The following is a 17,881-nucleotide window of genomic DNA, read 5'->3' on the forward strand; positions in this document are numbered from 1 at the left end:
ATTGTTGAATGATTAAGAAGGATTCGGTAAACCTTCCAATTACTATTTCACATTAAAGCCCTATTAGATCACGTAAACCCTTCGAAGGCTTCAAATGAGTATCCAATGGGCAATGCCTGACCCAATGACCTATGCTATGTGAATTGGCTCTTGATCACCTCTGGATCCCAATAGCTGGTTACAAAATCTTGCTTCTTTTTCCAATAAATGGTCGACACATTCATCTTATGAATGATCTCATATTTGCCGAGTTTTCTAACATTAGGGTTTTGGTGTGTATAGGTTGTAGAAGAATGTCTAGATTCACTTATAGAACTCATCCTTTCCGCCAAATATCAATTTGGATTTTTGGTCCCGATGGGTCTACTGAATCTGCTTGTTTGCGCGTCTAAGTTACCCAAAGCCTTGAACAACAAACTTAGATCTTTTCTCCGTTTATATGAATTTTTTATTACATAAATGTTAAGGATTGATGTTTTGTATTCTATGGACTGAGCTATGAACTGCCTCTAAAGGACTGGTAAGCCCGTATGAGCAGGTCCATCCAATTGCTTGTCTTCATTTTCTACGCCACGAAACTTGAGTGATCCATGTAGGGTTCGATGTTGGTAGACCTAAGAAAATTCTCGGGGTTTACACGGGGTAGGGTGATGAAGAAAATTTTATCTCTTTTTATTTCCTTTTAAATATAGATGAGATGGATAGATGAGATTTCTCACGAAGTTCAATTTATCTCGGGGAGGAGGTCGTGGGATCAAATCCTGTCGTATGCATTGTGTGAGTGTGTGTGTTTTCGTATTTATTCTATATCCACCAGTGGGTTGCCCAGATGGTTAGGATGAATTGAGAATTGTGTAGATTAGGCACACAGACTCAGATTCGATTCTCCATCTGTGCATTTATGATTTAAGTGAAAATCATGGCGGTAGATTGATTATTTATTATTTTTTCTATTTGTTATATTTTTCACCGAGTTTACAAAAAAAGTATGCATCCATGGACAATGGAGAATTGTAGATGGTTACTTTTCCACTTTCTATTCATATTGACAAAACCTTTATATTTATCAAAAAAAAAAAAAAAATCATATGTTGACAAGGTAGATGGATCCTCTAGTAACTATTGGATTGGAATATAATAAGCTATTAATAGGTCCAGAGTTTCACAAGTCAAACGAGAAAGAGAAATTAAAAACTACATATACAGGAAAAGAAGAATATTAAAAAGACACGTGTCAAGGCAAAAAACCTGGTGGGCGACTTTTATTGGAAGTTCAGGAGGGGAAGATACCTGACAGGAAGAATTGGCTGGAGTCATTATCCCCAGAAATAAAGAAAGAACGGGGTCGGGAAAATGTCCAGGTTCACTTTCCAGGATGCCTCTCTCTATATCTATCCCTCCTCTCCTCCTTCTCCTCCTCCTCCATCTCTCACTTCTCTCTTATTGTCTGTAAATCTCTCAACTCCCTTGATCAGGGAATCCCTCTTGTCTCACTATAAACACTTCCATTCGATCCTACCTTCAACCACCACGGTGTAAGAGATAGACAGAGAGAGAAAGAAGAAGATAAACAGAAAGTTAGAGAGAGAAACAAAGAAAAGAGAGATTGAGAATCAAGAAATGCAAGGAGGTATAGAGAATATTAGGAAGATGAGCTCAAGAAAAGGAGACAAGAAGGAGCCCTTCCATGTTACCTACAAGGTTCCTTCTGGAGATAGTCCTTATGTTCGAGCCAAATATGCTCAGGTACTAATACTAATGGTATCATCTTTTTATATCTCTTTCTTCTGTCTAGAAAGAAGAAAAAAGCTTTCATTTTTACCATCTTCTGTGTTTGATCTGCAACTTTATGATGGGAATTCAAAATTCTTGAAATGATTTTTTGGGTTTTGTAATCTGAATTATTTTATCGAACTAGATTTTATTTTGTTTGAGGGAAAAAAAAATTTCTGTTGGTTCCGCATTTGCTGCTTGGTTTGTTTTAACAGAATTTCATCAGAAATGTCATTTTAAGATTTCCTTTTCTTGTTCTTTCCTTTCTCAACTCAAATACCCTTCTGCAAATCTCAATTATACGGGTCGTCCTTCCGGTATAATTCAGGTCCGTTTCGCATAGGCTAATACTAGTACTATCTCTAATTTTCCGGCGAACCCGGTAGGGGCTGACTTGTTGCTGGCGTAAAAGGGAAGATTATTGAATTTGCGAAAACAATTATCTCACATCGAATGTGAATACTCGATGCGAAGACTTATAAATATCTATAATTTGTTACTCAAACAACCATGGCCATTTTTTGGATCAATTGAATGTACTCCTGACCTTTTCTCTGACACATTCTGGATTCTCACTTTTTTTTTTATTTTTTATTTTTATTCATAATCGTTTCTCTAAGGCAGTGTTGGGCAACCAAGAAAAGAAAAGAAAAATAATATAAAAATTATAATTTTTTCTTGGTTTAAGAAATTCTTTTTGTGCTTGGCATGTACTAAACCAGAATATTTTGTTATGAATTTCAAAATACAACTTGGAAATGGTGAAGTTTTCTTTTTTTACCAACAAAAAAATCCTTATAAAAACACAAAACCTATTTTCTTTTGATGGTAACCAAACATACTATTTTTTTTTGTTTTTTCTTTTTTTTTCTTTTCTTTTCTTTTTTTTTTTTTTCTTCTCTTGGTTACCAAACACAGCTTAAATTGCTGAAACACCCTCTTAACTACAACCTTTTTGCCACTCCAACTGCATCTGGGTCTCTTAGGATTGAACAGAAAAGGATTTCAAAGTCTGAACTGTCTTTGGGTTTTTTTTTTCCTGATTATGCTTTGCCGTTTTGGAATTTTCAGCTGGTACTGAAGGATCCAGAAGCAGCGATAGTATTGTTCTGGAAGGCAATAAATGAAGGAGATAGAGTAGATAGTGCACTCAAGGACATGGCTGTGGTGATGAAGCAGCAGGACAGAGCTGAAGAAGCCATTGAAGCCATTAAATCCTTTAGGTATCGTTGCTCCAAACAGGCTCAGGAGTCGCTGGATAATGTCCTCATCGACTTATACAAGGTATATACATCTAAACTAATTAATAAAGAAGATAATCGACCTCGACAAAAAAAATGAATTATCTTTTGCATACTTGGCTGACTATGAAGATAGTCGACCTCGACAGAAATGTGGAAGAGTAGATGAACAGATTGAGCTGCTAAAGCAGAAGCTCAGAATGATATACCAAGGGGAAGCCTTCAATGGCAAACCCACCAAGACGGCTCGCTCTCATGGGAGGAAGTTCCAGGTTTCCATCAAGCAAGAGACTTCCAGGATACTTGTAAGCTGTTATCACATGAATTGCCTTGTTAATTTCTCAACTAGTTCCGGTAGTTGTGGCTGGATTTTAAGAGAGAGAGAACTACCCATCTTATCTAGTCTTTTATTGGTTGGAGTTCCATGCGGAAAAACGGAAATAATAATCCCACATCGGATGTGAGTAGCCCGATGCAAAGACTTCTTAATTTCTCTACTGTTCTAATAATTATAACTGGATTTTAATTGAGAGAGAGAGAGCTATCCATCTTGTCGAGTCCCTCAGGAAATTCGACAAGAAAAACAAAAATAATAATCCCACATCGGATGTGAGTAACCCGATGTAGATACTCATAGGCATCTTTGTTGCTTTTATTTTTTAAGCTTTGAATTTAACCATAGCCGAAAATTGCACTAATTAATTCATCTTTAGGCTTTTCAAGCTCCCTGAAGACTATATTTGATTATAATCTTCCAATCGTTAGAAATCATTCATTATATTTTGTTCATCCAACTGATGATCACATTGATAATTGAAACGCAGGGTAATCTGGGTTGGGCTTATATGCAACAAAAGAACTATGTGGCAGCTGAGGTGGTATATCGAAAAGCTCAGTTGATCGAGCCTGATGCAAACAAGGCCTGCAACTTGGGTTTATGCCTAATCAAACAGGCAAGATATGATGAAGCCCGGTCTGTTCTTGAAGATGTCCTGCAATGTAGGATTACTGGTTCAGACGATTCAAAGTCGAGAAATCGTGCAGACGAACTGTTGAATGAGCTGGAATCGCTTCAATCGGCAGAGTTTTTATCGACTCGATTGGCTCAGAACCTAGAAGAAATTTTTACAGAAGGGCTCGACCAGATTTTTGGTGACTGGACTCCTTTTAGATCCAAGAGACTCCCCATCTTTGAAGAACTCTCTCAATTTAGGGATCAGATAGCTTGTTGAGTCTTGTGGTAGATAGATAGCTGAGGTGGGTTTACTCAACAAAGAAGGAAAAAATTATTGAGGTTAAGGGTACTTTGTAAAAAATGGGAAAATAATGGGAGCATATGGATGTAATTCACTGGTTAGTGATCAATGTACCCTTAGTTCTTGTCGCAAGAACTTTATAACAATGAAGGTGTTTGTTATAGATTGATCTCGGTAATTCTTCTCTCGCCTTTCCACTCTTTCAGAGAGATCATGTTAGCTAAGCTCATGTAAGGATATAATCAGTTTATAGTCCTAGCCTACAAAATCCACCCCAAGAGAAAATTAATTAACACATCTGTGTTTTCCCACATAAGCCTCCATTTGTAACATGAGAATCCTCAAGTTGGAAGACAACTGCTTGCTTAGTTAGTTGATGCTTTTTTTTTTCCGCTAAAAAACAATTGTATTAAAAAATATAAGAGAAAAGGATGTACAAAAGGACCTCTCTCATAAGCTTAGCAACCTAGGAAACCTTGCCCACCTTCGGCATTCCCATCAACAGCAAAGCTAACCAAAGAACTCTAAACTCGAAACAAGGTTAATTGATGCCTTGTCGGTAGAGTTCATGCTCTCAGGAGATCATGGCTTTGACTCTCATATCTTTAGGTACTCTGTCCTATCCCCCCTTCCCACCCCACAAATTCCCCTCTTTTGTAACTATAGCTAAAGTCTCATTGGACAGTTAGATAGACCAAAAATAAATAAATAAATAAAGTTGGGTAGTTCAAGCACTAATAAAATTTTAAAGTGCAAACAAAGAATACATGTTTTGCGTAATGAATTTTAGCTTTTGCTTTTCCATGGAGGTGGCTTCGACTCTCATGACCTGTGCCATAAGGCAACCAAGTCCTACGCATTTTTAACTTTGACTCTCATATGTGTTTTTAAAAAATATGCACGGCAGATCGACAATGACACCTTTAATGATGACATAGTAATGTAACTTTTAACTTATTTTTAAAAAACTTTCTATACGTTTACCTTAAAATAAAATTAAGAATAAGGCAAAGGACCATTAGAAGGTGTCAAGTTCTGCCATTTATATAGGCTTCTGAATACTACACACTCATGCTATGAACCTTTTCGACATGTGCACTTTTAATGTCTCACAAGCATGTGTGGCAAAGCAGATGGGACACAAATCTTCTGTATAAGTAGACCTTTAAGTCTCTTGCTCATATTTTATGAGGATGCATGCCAATACATGGCAGGGTATTTCATTATTTCATTTTTTTTTTAATATATTCATTGCTGATCTTAACCAAAAAAAAAAGGCAAAGTATTTGATTGAATTAGGCTTTAGAATTTAATATGTATCTAATCTAGGCCATGACTTCTCTTTGAATGATCAAAATATTCATATCATCTACCCATGTAACAATATTTAAAGTTCATTTAGCAAAATTAAGGTTGTTATCATGGGCTTGTAGAAATCACTTGTCCATTTTATAGTTATTATTAAAAAAAAAAAAAGGGATATCGTATGTAATAAAAAATTATTTCTAAAATTAGGTATTTATTATTGAAAGGGAGCTTTTGATGGTAATAAGGATGGTAAACCATTCATTTTGCCCTCTTACTAGAGATGCATGGGTTCTTAATGAACCTTTGTAAGCCTGTAACATCTATCAACTGAGATACTAAGGTTTGAATATTTTACAGGCAATAAAACCAAGAAATTTCCTCACTGCTTAAGAGAAAGAAATGTTAATGCAGATTATATTGCAAAGAAGTGTGCTATGACAACCATCCATTTATTGGATTTCATATCCAACTTATATATATCATGATGTTCTCATCTAGGATAGTTTATACAGACCATACAACTGGTTTACTTAGTGGAGTCGAGACATATCTTTTGCATTATTAGTCTATTATTTGTTCAACAAGGGTGTTGTTGATGGCCAAGCCGAAGGTGTCCCTTTTGAATGAATGTTGAGATTGTAGATCTTTGCTGATAGCATGCTAAAGGGGTATATTTAAGGTCTTTAGTGTATGCTTGATCACATATGTATTTGTTTTTTCTCCATCGGGGAATGCCTGGATATAAATCTTGTAAATCTTTATATTTGTTCATATACCCAAAAAAAAAAAAAAATTAAGATTTTTAGGATAGAAAAATAAAGAGTGATCTCTCTCTCTCTCTCTCTCTCTCTCACACACACACACACACACACACACACATAAACTGGTCATACATCATAATTCATAATTATTAGAAGGGCAATAGAATGCTACCTTTGTGGCACTATACATGCTAGCATGCAGATCAATAGGTGGGACACACTGGAGCATCTTCAATGTAGGTGCAACACAATATTTTCACATTTGATGTATCTAAGTGTAGACACACCAACGGGTAGTGTTCTTTCTTTCTTATTAAAATATAACCATTCAACATCCAACCAATGGATGGCTTTGTCTCCTCTCTTCATTCCTGACGTAGTTTACCACGTCATGCACATTTGACTCTACCTCCATTAGATAGTATAAAATACAATATATCTACATCCAAATTTTATTTTTGTCAAGATCAAGGTTTTCTTTCCCAAGAAGAATAAGGGGATGGCTTGGGGAGATTCACTGGGTCAAGAGAACATTTAAGGGCAGTCCATTGCTGCCCATGTGGGTAGGATTGCCTTCACTACAACTATTTATTATATTTGGGTTGAAAGGAACAATAGATGATTCAAGCAACTTGCTAAATCTTTTACCCTAATCTGGAGTCAGATTTCATTAGAATCTGTAAGAAGAAGTTCAAAGCTAATATTAGGGTTATTCCTTTGTCTAACTTAAATAATCATATAATTTTTCATTGGAACATTGATATAAGATTCAGTCATTAATGGTCTCTCTTTTATGTTTGTATTCTAAGACTTTAGCTAATACCTATTCTTCCTTCTCTCCCAATATAATAACGTTTTGTTTGCTATCACACCGACCCCCCTCCTTTAATAAAAATAAGGGCTGTCCTCTTTGAATTTTGACCTTTCAACAATATTATTGCATATACAGGCTATGAAATCTGGCCCTTGATATCATCCCAAGTTTGAGGGATCATCTAGAAGACAAAATGGTGGGCCCGGAAAATAAATGTCTATGATTTCCAAGATGAAAAAAGATAAAGCAAGTTGAGTTTGTCAGAGCTAATAATGAGTCTAATGATCATAGAAGAGAAAGCCCGAACGCCCATCCTTAGCTTACCTATTGCATTGCATCATCTTACCTTTATAAGTATGGGTCTCCTTTGTATCCTTACAACTTTGAGAGTCCAAAGTCTAAAGTCCAAAGATGTGGAAAGACTAGAAGATCCTACCAAAAAAATAATAAAAAAATAGAAAGACTAGAAGATGTGATCATTTGCTGTCCAGAATCAAAAGGATGGTCAAGTCAACAACGGGAAGCCAATTAAGTTAGATGCCGGTACAGCCTTCCAAGTTTCTCATGAAAGCTCAGTTAAGCTCGTGCTAATGATGATATAGGGAGGGAGAGCATTACCAAAAAAAAAAAATGATATAAGGAGGGAGGAGAGAGAATATCTTTTTTTTTTTTTATAAAGTAAGATTTTCTAGATTGTCAACATTGCAGTCATGAATAATAAATACTTCTAAAGGTAGCGTATCTTAAAAAAATAAAATGGAGAGAGACTTACTTTCACATGTCATACTATATTGATTTGTTCTGGATGATTTATTTATTTATTTATTTATTTAATTTTTTTTTTAAGGTTAGAGACTGAAGGGCGGGGGGCTTCTTTTGAGGCCTAAGATATGACAATTCACAGGTTTCATCAGTGCACTGTGATAGCAAGTGTCAGCATGTATCAAACATTTTTTAATACTTTGTATTTTTGGCTACCCAACCATTTAAAAATAATGAATTTTAATTATAGATTTGAAATTTCATATTACTGCGTGGCCTCCAAATATTAGTAGAGGTTGGCCTCCCTCATTTGGAGCAACAAAAGTTGAGCTTTCTCCTAGCATTCCAAGTACTGTTCTCTACACGTCCTAGTATGACTTGAGAGTCAACACAAGAGGGTGGAGTGGGTTAGGCATGACTATTTTAATCCTCGCAAGAAGAAAAAAGTATCCGGCCCAAAACAAGAGAAACAACATAGAATATATCAAAGTACACAACATCTCCACCTCTCACTTTTCAGCCAGAAATCTATTGAGAGTGGATTTTCTCCCTAATTAATGGGTAGACATTAGCCAATCATGTCGGCTTTAATATCTTTAATATACCTTTTTCTTGAAATATTCTAAAGTTTCTTTTATATATATATATAGAGAGAGAGAGAGAGAGAGAAAGAGAGAGAGAGAGAGAGAGAGAGGAGAACCCAAGGGGATAGCGCAGTTGATGAGTAACGAATTTGGTACGAGCCATAAACTAGGACGTCTTAAGTTCGACTCCTACTAGGCACACCTTGGGCCACTCACACGGGGGTATTTAGTGTTCTTCACTGTTTGCAGTGAAAGTTGAATGATTCTCATTCAATCCCGGTATGACTCGGTCCATGTTGTTGTGGGGTTAGTATGGACCCACGGAACTAGCTAGGCCGAAGGGGTGAATATCGTCGTTAACAAAAAAATAGAGAGGGGGAAAGGTATGCCACCGGTGTATGGTAAACTAATGGATAACAAGAATAGGGGCACATAATGGGTATCATCGAGGAGAAGAATATGAGGATCATTTAAAAAAGGAGATGTAAGAGATAGACACATTAGGTGCTAGCATACAATATATCGGTGGCATACCCAACATTTTCCCAAAGGCTAATGTAACAATGACCCTAATGGATGTAGCCACCCCCAAAAGTTCTTCCTAAACCAAATAGCCGCAAACATGGCATCTTGATGAGCCTAGTACGATAAGTCACATTGGAAGAAGAAGAATGCACCTAAACCTTTCTCTTCTGCAATTGATTCGCAATTGAAAGTGCATCCATGAGAGATTGTGGAAAAGAATTAGCTACTACCCAGGTTGCCAGCAATGGTTGCAGCTACATAGATGCAATCCATGCGTAGCCAAATTTTGCTCCCACATATCAATATAAAAAATTAAAGAATGTCTAGGGATGCAATTATGGAACCAAACTGCTCTGCCCACTCCACAGAAGGGGTATGCTATCTAATGATATTTCACACTGACTTGGAGCTAAATAGACCCATACTCGTGCTATCGTGTCTTTCCAAAGTTTTAATTCATTTACTTGTGTTGAAGAGTGAATTTATTAGTGTAATATGTTGTGATGCTGGAAATGCCACCAGATGTACCTTAAACTTTTGGCATATTAAGTTGTCAGGGCCCCTTCTTGATCAGTTTGGCTTTCTAAGAGGCAAGAATCTCCTTAAGGTTTTTAATAGAGCAATGTTTTACTAAAATAATCATGGATTAGAAGCGTTTTTCTTTTTTAGTCTACTATCATTATGATGATTATTACAATTTCAAATCATGTTTGTGTAATATTGAATACTAAGTGCAGAGTTTTAATTAGGAACATTGTTTTTCATAAAATGCCTATTTAGCATATTTTCTGAGAATGATGAAATTTTAGTTAAGATTTAGATAAATATGTTTATTGGGATGTAGCAACTATGGGGTCTATTGATTAGCCCAGGGCTTATACTTCTTCTATGATATTATTATGAATTATAGATAATGGTTATGCTACTGTAATATTTTTGTTTCATAGCTATCTTGAGACGAGCATACATGAGAAGACATTGAGATTTCTTCTAGATTTCATTTTTATAGGTACATGTAGAGACCCGATCAAACGAAAATAAACAATATTGAGAGAGGGATTTTACAACTCATTGTTCAGTATGAGTTTATAAAACTTGTCATGGAAACAACTACAGACAAGAATTATTCAAAGTTGAGAGATGAATTTCGTTTCTTGTTCAGGAATTCTTGTACAAGAATGTTCTAGATAAATTTACAAGGATGATCTTCTTTTTCTTTTTTTTCAAATATTGTAACATTTGGTTGTATAATTTATTTTGGATTAAAGAAAAAAAAGAGAAATTATTATCCTAACAAGGGTTTGTTACTTATGCAAACATAACAAGACACTAGCTAACCCTTAAAAACGGCAATTAGGACACATTTGAAAATATATTTACGAGGATAATTAAGTTAAACCACATTCACTGCTGGAAAATAGAAGAAAACCCAAAACTTAAATTAAATTTTTTAACAAAGGGTTGAAGCGTAATTGAGCACAACCCATCTTTCAAAAAATCATCCAGCCAAGGTCTCTCCCATCTCGACTCCATCCTTCCCTCTCCCAATCTCTTGTTCCCTCATCTCTCATCCCTCATCCCTCATCCCTCATCCCTCATTCCATCGCTCCCTCTACATTGTGCGATGGTATGAGTTGTGGGCTCTCCAACTGAGGCTGTGGCATAGTGTGACGATTAGGTCATCAGACTTTGCAATTGAGGTAAAAAATCACTCTCCCTCACCCCCCCCCCCCGGGTTGGGAAGCCTGTAATCGGACTGTATCCCATGTATGACCTGCCTACACCACCTGATCGGACCAAATCAGGCCTTGCCGCATCATCCTCACAGGTGGTCTCCGACATCTTGCCGACCAGCAACTCTCTTTCCAGTGTCATGATACCCCCACCTCGCCACGCCTCTAATAACCTCTCATCTTCTTTGGTTCTTCACAATCAGTCTTGTGTAGTTCCACTTCAAAGTTTCCATGTCGCCTCTTCATAGGCCTGCGATGGGTGATGACATGCCCCTTGGAAGCTACAACCCTTCTGAGTCGCTTCTGGGTACCTCTCCTACTCCTTCCAGTAAGCTTGATGATGGGGATTACTTTGAAGAGGATGCTTCAACTGGTTGGATTGTTGGGGGTAACCTTGGAAAGCTTGCATCTTCTTTTCCTAGTGGTGGGTTCGATTCCACGGCCACCAAATCGGTTAATTTTCCGCTGGCAAGTAATCTGACCACTGATACAGTGGTGAAAATGCCTCTTGTTATGTAAATTCTCCTTTGTGTTATAGCTTTTTCTCTTTCTTTCTTTTTTGTATTTAATTTAATTAGAGGAAGAATGAACCCAAATAGACCATGCCCGGAATGTTATTTGCTTGGTTTTCCATCAATGTGTGTGATTGTGAATATAACATCTTCCCAAAAATCATCTACCCAACCATAGCTCTTAGAAAGCAGAACAGATTGAAAACTTGGCAGAAGCAAGTGAGAAAGCATCACAGATTGAAAAAAGCAGAACTAGCATTATATTGTCGAAGTTAGTTCTGCTTCATAGGAAGTAAAGGCTAGAGCTAGGTGAGCCAGGAGTTGCTAGACTGCCACTTTGCATGGGGGCCGGGAGGGGGTTTGTGTCGAAGTTTTTATTCTTCATTCTTCTTTGTTCCCAACCTCTCTTTCTCATCTTTCTTTTCTTCGTCCCCAACCTCAGGGAAGAAAAACCCAGAGCTTCTTTTTTTTTTTTTTTTTTTTTTTTTTTTTTTTTTTTTTATTACAATAGATTGGAGAAAGGTAGATTTAACTCCAACGTTGTTAAAAATTAAATGACCAAAATGCTTTTACGATTCTAATTCTGGATATATTTTTTTATTTTAATTTATAACAAGTGAAATATCCAATTTAACCCTATTTAATTCATTATTTAATAAATATTTTCATAATAATTTGGTCGTTTTACCCTTTTATTATTTCACCAAACATAACTAACCCTTGTTACATTAATAACTTTTCTTTTAAAAATGAAAACCTAGTACATGTTTAAAATTCCCCTAAGAGATAAAAGAAAAGGCATTAGAGCCGGTTTACTAAAAGACATGAGAAAATAAAGCTTTAGAGACAATAGTAAATAACCTATAATATTAACAAGTGAAATCATTGGTGGTTTACAACTCCCTCTAAATGATTTTTAATTTTTTAATAAGTCGCTTGGTAACGGACGCCTCACCATGTCATCTCTTAACTAGGTCTCATCCAAGTGTTTCTTGGCACCTATACACCTCACTGTGCAATCTCTTGACCTCGGTCTCACTAATTATATCTCTTGATTGGGTCTCTTTTTTTTTTTTTTTTTGCTAAAAGGTCATTTTATTAAAAGAGAACAAAGCAAAACAAAGAGAAATACAAAAGGGCAGGCCGATCCCACAAAACCCACTTGCAACCTCCACCTTCGGCATGGCCATCAGCAAAGGGAACAAGCAAAGGGCTTAGCCAAATCGAAAGCGGTGCCTGTCCAACGCATCAGAAGCTAACTCATCAACAACATGTCTCGGGAACTCCACTGAGAATTCTGAAGTACAAGATTTAGATGCTTTCCTAGCCAGAAAATCAGCGACAACATTAGCTTCACGAAAACAGTGAGTGATCTTCCATTGCACCAACTCCAAAAAGGGAATAACAGATCTCCATTTCTGCAGGGCAAACCATGGAATCTCCCTTCTCTGAACTGCTGAGACCACGGACGCTGAGTCTGACTCAATCCAAACACCCCTAGCATGATAGTGTCTAGCTAGCTGAATACCCTCCAAGACTGCCTCAAATTCAGCTTCATATATTTGTTTGACTCCCAGAAAAATACTAAAAGAGTCGATTACCTTGCCTTTATCATCCCGTAAGACACCACCAGCACCTGCATTACCTGGGTTACCAAGCGAACTTCCATCCACATTGATCTTCATCCACGCCCTGGAAGGCTTACACCAGTGAACCTCAAGAGGTGAAGGGGAAGTTGGATTTCTAATACTTAAACCTATCTTCCTGCAGGTCATCAAGTCTGAAATCGAACGAACTTCTTCACTTGATCCGTCACAGCAAAGCTGAACCTCTTGCCTTATACTTTGAAAGACATACCGCCCTGCCCTTTCTTTATTTTCCTGCCTTCTTTTATTTCTTTCCCACCAAATATGGTTGATAGTAATGAGCAAACCCAACTTCCATGGCTTCTTTAGCTGAATCACTTGAGATTTCCTCTTCCACCACTGGAACAATGATTGAATGCTTGGATGATTTACCCACGCCACTCCAAAAAAATCTAAAAAACTCTTCCATATTGATATGGAGAATGAACAATGTAAAAAGATATGAACCATACTTTCTTCAGCCTTTCCACACAGGTTGCATCTGGATGGGAGATAAACACCTTTTTGGCAAACCAGGTCGTCCGTTGGGATTCTACCATGCACCACTCTCCATCCAAAAATGGAGTGTCTTGGAGGAAGATTCTTCTGCCAAATCAAAGAAGACCAGTTCACCTTCAAGGATTTCACTCTAACAGCCTCCCAAGCCGACCTTGAGGTCTTGATTGGGTCTCACTCAAACACATCTCTTGGTAATTCTCATAATAATATTATGACCCAAAGCATTCTCAATAAAAACACATACTCATCATTACAATATGCAACTCAATCTCATCATTGAATTACACTATAATTGCATCAACAAGCTCAGCATCATCATATGCATGAAATAAGGACTTCGACCTTAGAGCCCAAACCAAGTTAATTATCAAGGTGGAACCCCAAAATAAACACAGATTTTAGAAAGGAAAAGAGAGTAAAGATAGACCTGCAACAATGCTTGAGATAAAGAAAATAATTGAATATAAATATCTATATTCTACACAATCAACCACATTAATCGTCATACTTTGGGCATAAATAGAAGATGTATTTACTCAGAAAATAATTCTTAGATTCAAAATGATAAAAGATACTCATTCTGAATACTCCAGATTTTTAATGCATATATTCCAACAGGCATTAGCAATGCATTCCAATCATCTCTCCTCAGTGTATCAAAGATACCCTTTGACATTGTATATAATGCAGAAGCAATTTTCTATGTAGCTGCTCACTTTTCCTTCGGACAACTTACATTGTCAACCTCCCATTGTCATTGCTCATTGGAACAATAATTCAATTATTGGATTCTTAGATCAATGTGCTATTGGTCTGGGGAGGTAATGGTAGCTGCAGAAGGTACACTCTTAGGAAACTAACAATAACCTTATCCCAACTAGATGGTCAGGACACTAACCATTGATGGTAAAACGTTGTTATTGTTTTTTCTTGAACTGTTATGAGATAACAAAGCCTGCAATAACATAGATTTACTTGTAGAACATATAAATCATGAAAAAGAGAGTCAAATTCTATAGCTGTGAAGACAGATGCTAGACTAATACATCTGAAAAAATACATCAGACATTTGGTGAATTGGGGATTGTGTGGATAGGTGCACGGTCTCATGTTTGATTCCCCATCTGTGTATCTATGATTTAAGTGAAGATCGTGGCAGTGGATTGTTGCGCTAGTCTCCCTGAAAATTAATCGAGATATGGATAAACTGGCCCAAAAATCTTTGATTAACAAAAAAATATATATATTTAACCCAGTATAAATTATAATTTCTGCCTCCTTACCCCAATGTCTCCCTGTTAGCATGAATATATGAATTGAATCATATTTGGTAGAAGAAACCAAAAGGGAAATTGACCACATGCCAATTGCACACGTTCTAAAATTGGCATATCCTGAGACCTATTTAAATCGAAACCCCATATTCCATATATGTAAGTTCAAATCGGCCAAATATGTGGTCAAAACACATAATGGACAAAAGCCATTTTTTTTGTCACTTTTGGTTATTTGGAGATTCGCTCTCACTTTTCATTCTATGGATATCTTAGAATATATGGGTAAAATACATTTTTTGTAACCTACTGTGTTTTTTTCCACAATTTTCATTATTTGGATATATTATCCAGTGGGTTCTTTGTATATCTTTTCACTTTTCATTAATCTTCCATAATGGTTTGAGTGATTTCATGGTGTTATGGGTGAAAATACATAATAAAATATGTAAGTTATTTTTCTTTTCTTTTCATAATATTGTACTATGAATCCTTCGGTGCATATCATGGACTAGTAAATGGAATCTAGTCGAGACTTGAAACCCAGCCTTACGGAGAACGTGACGTTCCATCTCTAAGTCTAAGAACCTAGAAGGAAAACTCTGTCATTTGAGGTAATGAGTGGAAGCTCTTGCAAGAAAGTATCAATTTTGGTTATTAGGAGAGTCTGAGAGCAGAGAGCACCGACAACAGCCGATCTCGGGCACCGACAACAGCCGATCGGGAAACTCAGGCGTCGATAGCTGCAATAGCAGGTCGTCGCCTCGTCGGAACTGGGGCATCGAGTGAAGTCGCAGATCCGAGCAGATCCGGTTTCGGATCTCAGGACGATTTTGGAAGAAGAGAGAGAGAACCCTGCCGTCGAGTCGTCGGCACAACCTGATCCATTAACAGAGAGAGAGGAGAGAGAGAGAGAGAACTCTGCCGTCGAGTCGTCGGAACTCTGCCGTCGAGTCGTCGACAGTAGCAGTAGCAGTTGTCTTCTACTGAGGCTTTAGAACCGAAGCGAAGCGAGAGAGAGAGAGAGAGAGAGGCAGTCTTCTTCTTCCTCTTCTTCTTCTTCCCTCGGCGAAAGATGCAGTAGCATCGATAGCTGCAATAGCAGGTCGTCGCCTCGTCGGAGAAGCAGCAGATCCGAGCAGATCCGAGAGTTTCGGATCTCAGGACGACTTCAGATCTTGAGTTTCAGATCTTGAGTTTCGGATCTAGAGCAGACTTTGGTACTCTTGATTCTCACACACGCCCAGCACGCTTCCTCCCTTGGTTCGGTTTTTGCGCATCATCCATTTGCAGGAAGAAGAGGAAAGCAGATCCGAGTAGATCTGAATTTCTGAAAGCGTCCGAAGGATACAAGTGATCTATAGGACAATGGCGTTTTTGAAAGTGGTAGATGATGGTAGAGATATGGATCATGACCCAGGGGGAGGAAGACCGCCGGATAGGGGCAGGCAACTTCGCCTTACTGATTTCTGGACACCTAAATTAAAGGATGCATCAGAAGCGGTTAGAGAAGAATCTGAGTTTCAAGCCAAAGAAGATCTGAATTCTAAGGTGGATGACAGCAGAAATCAGAAAGACAGAGGAGATGGTGTGAAGAAAACTTTTTCTACTGTTGTGGGTAAGGCTTTACCGGACGTGGAGCAGTTGCCGGATCCAATACATGCTGGGGCGCACACTAAGATTATCATCCCGCAGGAGGCATATGAGGAGAGGCTGGAAAAATTCAAGTTTGCTTTGATAGGTAGGGCAAACTTCAAATTTATGTCTATGAATGATATTCGTAAAGCTGCAGGAGAGGGGTGGAATTTGAAGGGGAGAATTTCTTTGTCTCCTATGGGGAAAGGCTTCATTTTATTCCAGTTTGAGCTGGAAGGAGATATGTCTGCCATTTGGAGAAGGAACCTAATCAAGGTTAGAGGACAATTGATTCGATTCCAACGCTGGAAACCAGATTTTGATGTGCATGCAGTGAACAACCCAACCAAACTGGTGTGGATCAGATTTCCAGGCCTTCCCCTGGAATATTGGCATGAGAAGATATTGTTGACAATGGCTAAAGGGGCAGGTAGACCTGTGGCCCTGGACAGACGCACCAGATCGGCGGCAATGGGGAATTTTGCGCGTGTTCAGGTAGAAGTGATAATTGGGGAGAAAAGGGTGGAAGAGATTCAGGTGGAAAGAAAGCAACCAGGAACGGGGGAGATTTTTTGGTTTAAACAGTTAATCGTATATGAAGATGGGTTAGCTAAATGTGGTTTTTGCAAAAAAATCGGGCATACTTTGTTCCAATGCAAAGAGAAGAAGGAGGTGGATGCTCGAGACACTGGGGCGGCAACCATGGTGAATGAAGGTGGTGCAGGGCGGAGATCCAGCTCAGAGGGCGGTGGTTTGGGTGAAGGATTTGTTTCCAATTTGGGTAGAAATCTTACCCATATGAGACAGCCTCCTACCATATTAAGAACTCAGATTAGGGACAATAGTCCAACATCTAAGGAAGGTGTGCAGGGGCAGGGAGATATTGAAATAATTATTCCCTTAGAGAAGTCTACCAATACGGGAACAAATCACAATCGTATGGGTGCAGCTAACAGTATGGAGGGTAATGGATTGGTGTCTACATTCAATGAGGAATCTGGGTCGGTGGATGGAGCGGATATGGATCATATATCTGAACCAGGAGATGAGGCAGAGATTGATCACCGTAGGTGCAACTCTCCCATTTTAGAGGAGGATGAGGCTATCTATGGCAGGGAGGATCATATTGGTCCAGGTCAGCATGGTGAGATCGAAGAGGGTAGGGATGTGAGGTTCGAGCCTCAAATTGATAATCCAAAAACTCAGTTGCAGTACAAGGACGGGGCTATGATTGTGTATCATGAAGACGTGGTTGAAGTTGATAGAATGGCGAGCATCCTCGAGAGCAATATGGAGGGAAGAAGACAGCAAAAAGGTAAATCTTTCTCCCTTAATGAGCAGACTGCTCGAAAATCTGACAGATTGGCTCTCTTAAAAAAAATGACTATGAAGATTTTATTTTGGAATATCAGAGGAATGAAGAAGAAGGCTGCTAGGTTGGCCTTAGGGAATATTGTTTCGACGAGTTCCCCAGAAATTATTTGCATAGCTGAACCTATGTTGGAGGTGCAGAAATTTCCAAAGAGGTTTTTCAATAATCTTGATTTTGAAGCGGATTT

General features: G+C 38.0%; 2 protein-coding genes across 2 annotated transcripts; both read left to right on the forward strand.

Annotated features, from left to right (window-relative positions):
- Positions 1–1,336: 1,336 nt before the first annotated feature.
- LOC122060064 (protein SULFUR DEFICIENCY-INDUCED 1-like) lies at positions 1,337–4,448 on the forward strand. Its single transcript, XM_042623222.1, has 4 exons — positions 1,337–1,746; positions 2,845–3,057; positions 3,164–3,319; positions 3,839–4,448. The coding sequence occupies exons 1-4, from the start codon at positions 1,621–1,623 to the stop codon at positions 4,244–4,246; spliced, it is 903 nt and encodes a 300-aa protein (XP_042479156.1). The 5' UTR covers positions 1,337–1,620; the 3' UTR covers positions 4,247–4,448.
- A 10,879-nt stretch (positions 4,449–15,327) lies between these two features.
- On the forward strand, positions 15,328–17,860 carry LOC122058735. Its single transcript, XM_042621403.1, has 2 exons — positions 15,328–17,637; positions 17,735–17,860. The coding sequence occupies exons 1-2, from the start codon at positions 16,056–16,058 to the stop codon at positions 17,740–17,742; spliced, it is 1,590 nt and encodes a 529-aa protein (XP_042477337.1). The 5' UTR covers positions 15,328–16,055; the 3' UTR covers positions 17,743–17,860.
- Positions 17,861–17,881: the final 21 nt, after the last annotated feature.

The sequence above is a fragment of the Macadamia integrifolia genome, chromosome 13, assembly GCF_013358625.1.
Source record: "Macadamia integrifolia cultivar HAES 741 chromosome 13, SCU_Mint_v3, whole genome shotgun sequence".
NCBI classification, from domain to species: Eukaryota; Viridiplantae; Streptophyta; class Magnoliopsida; order Proteales; family Proteaceae; genus Macadamia; species Macadamia integrifolia.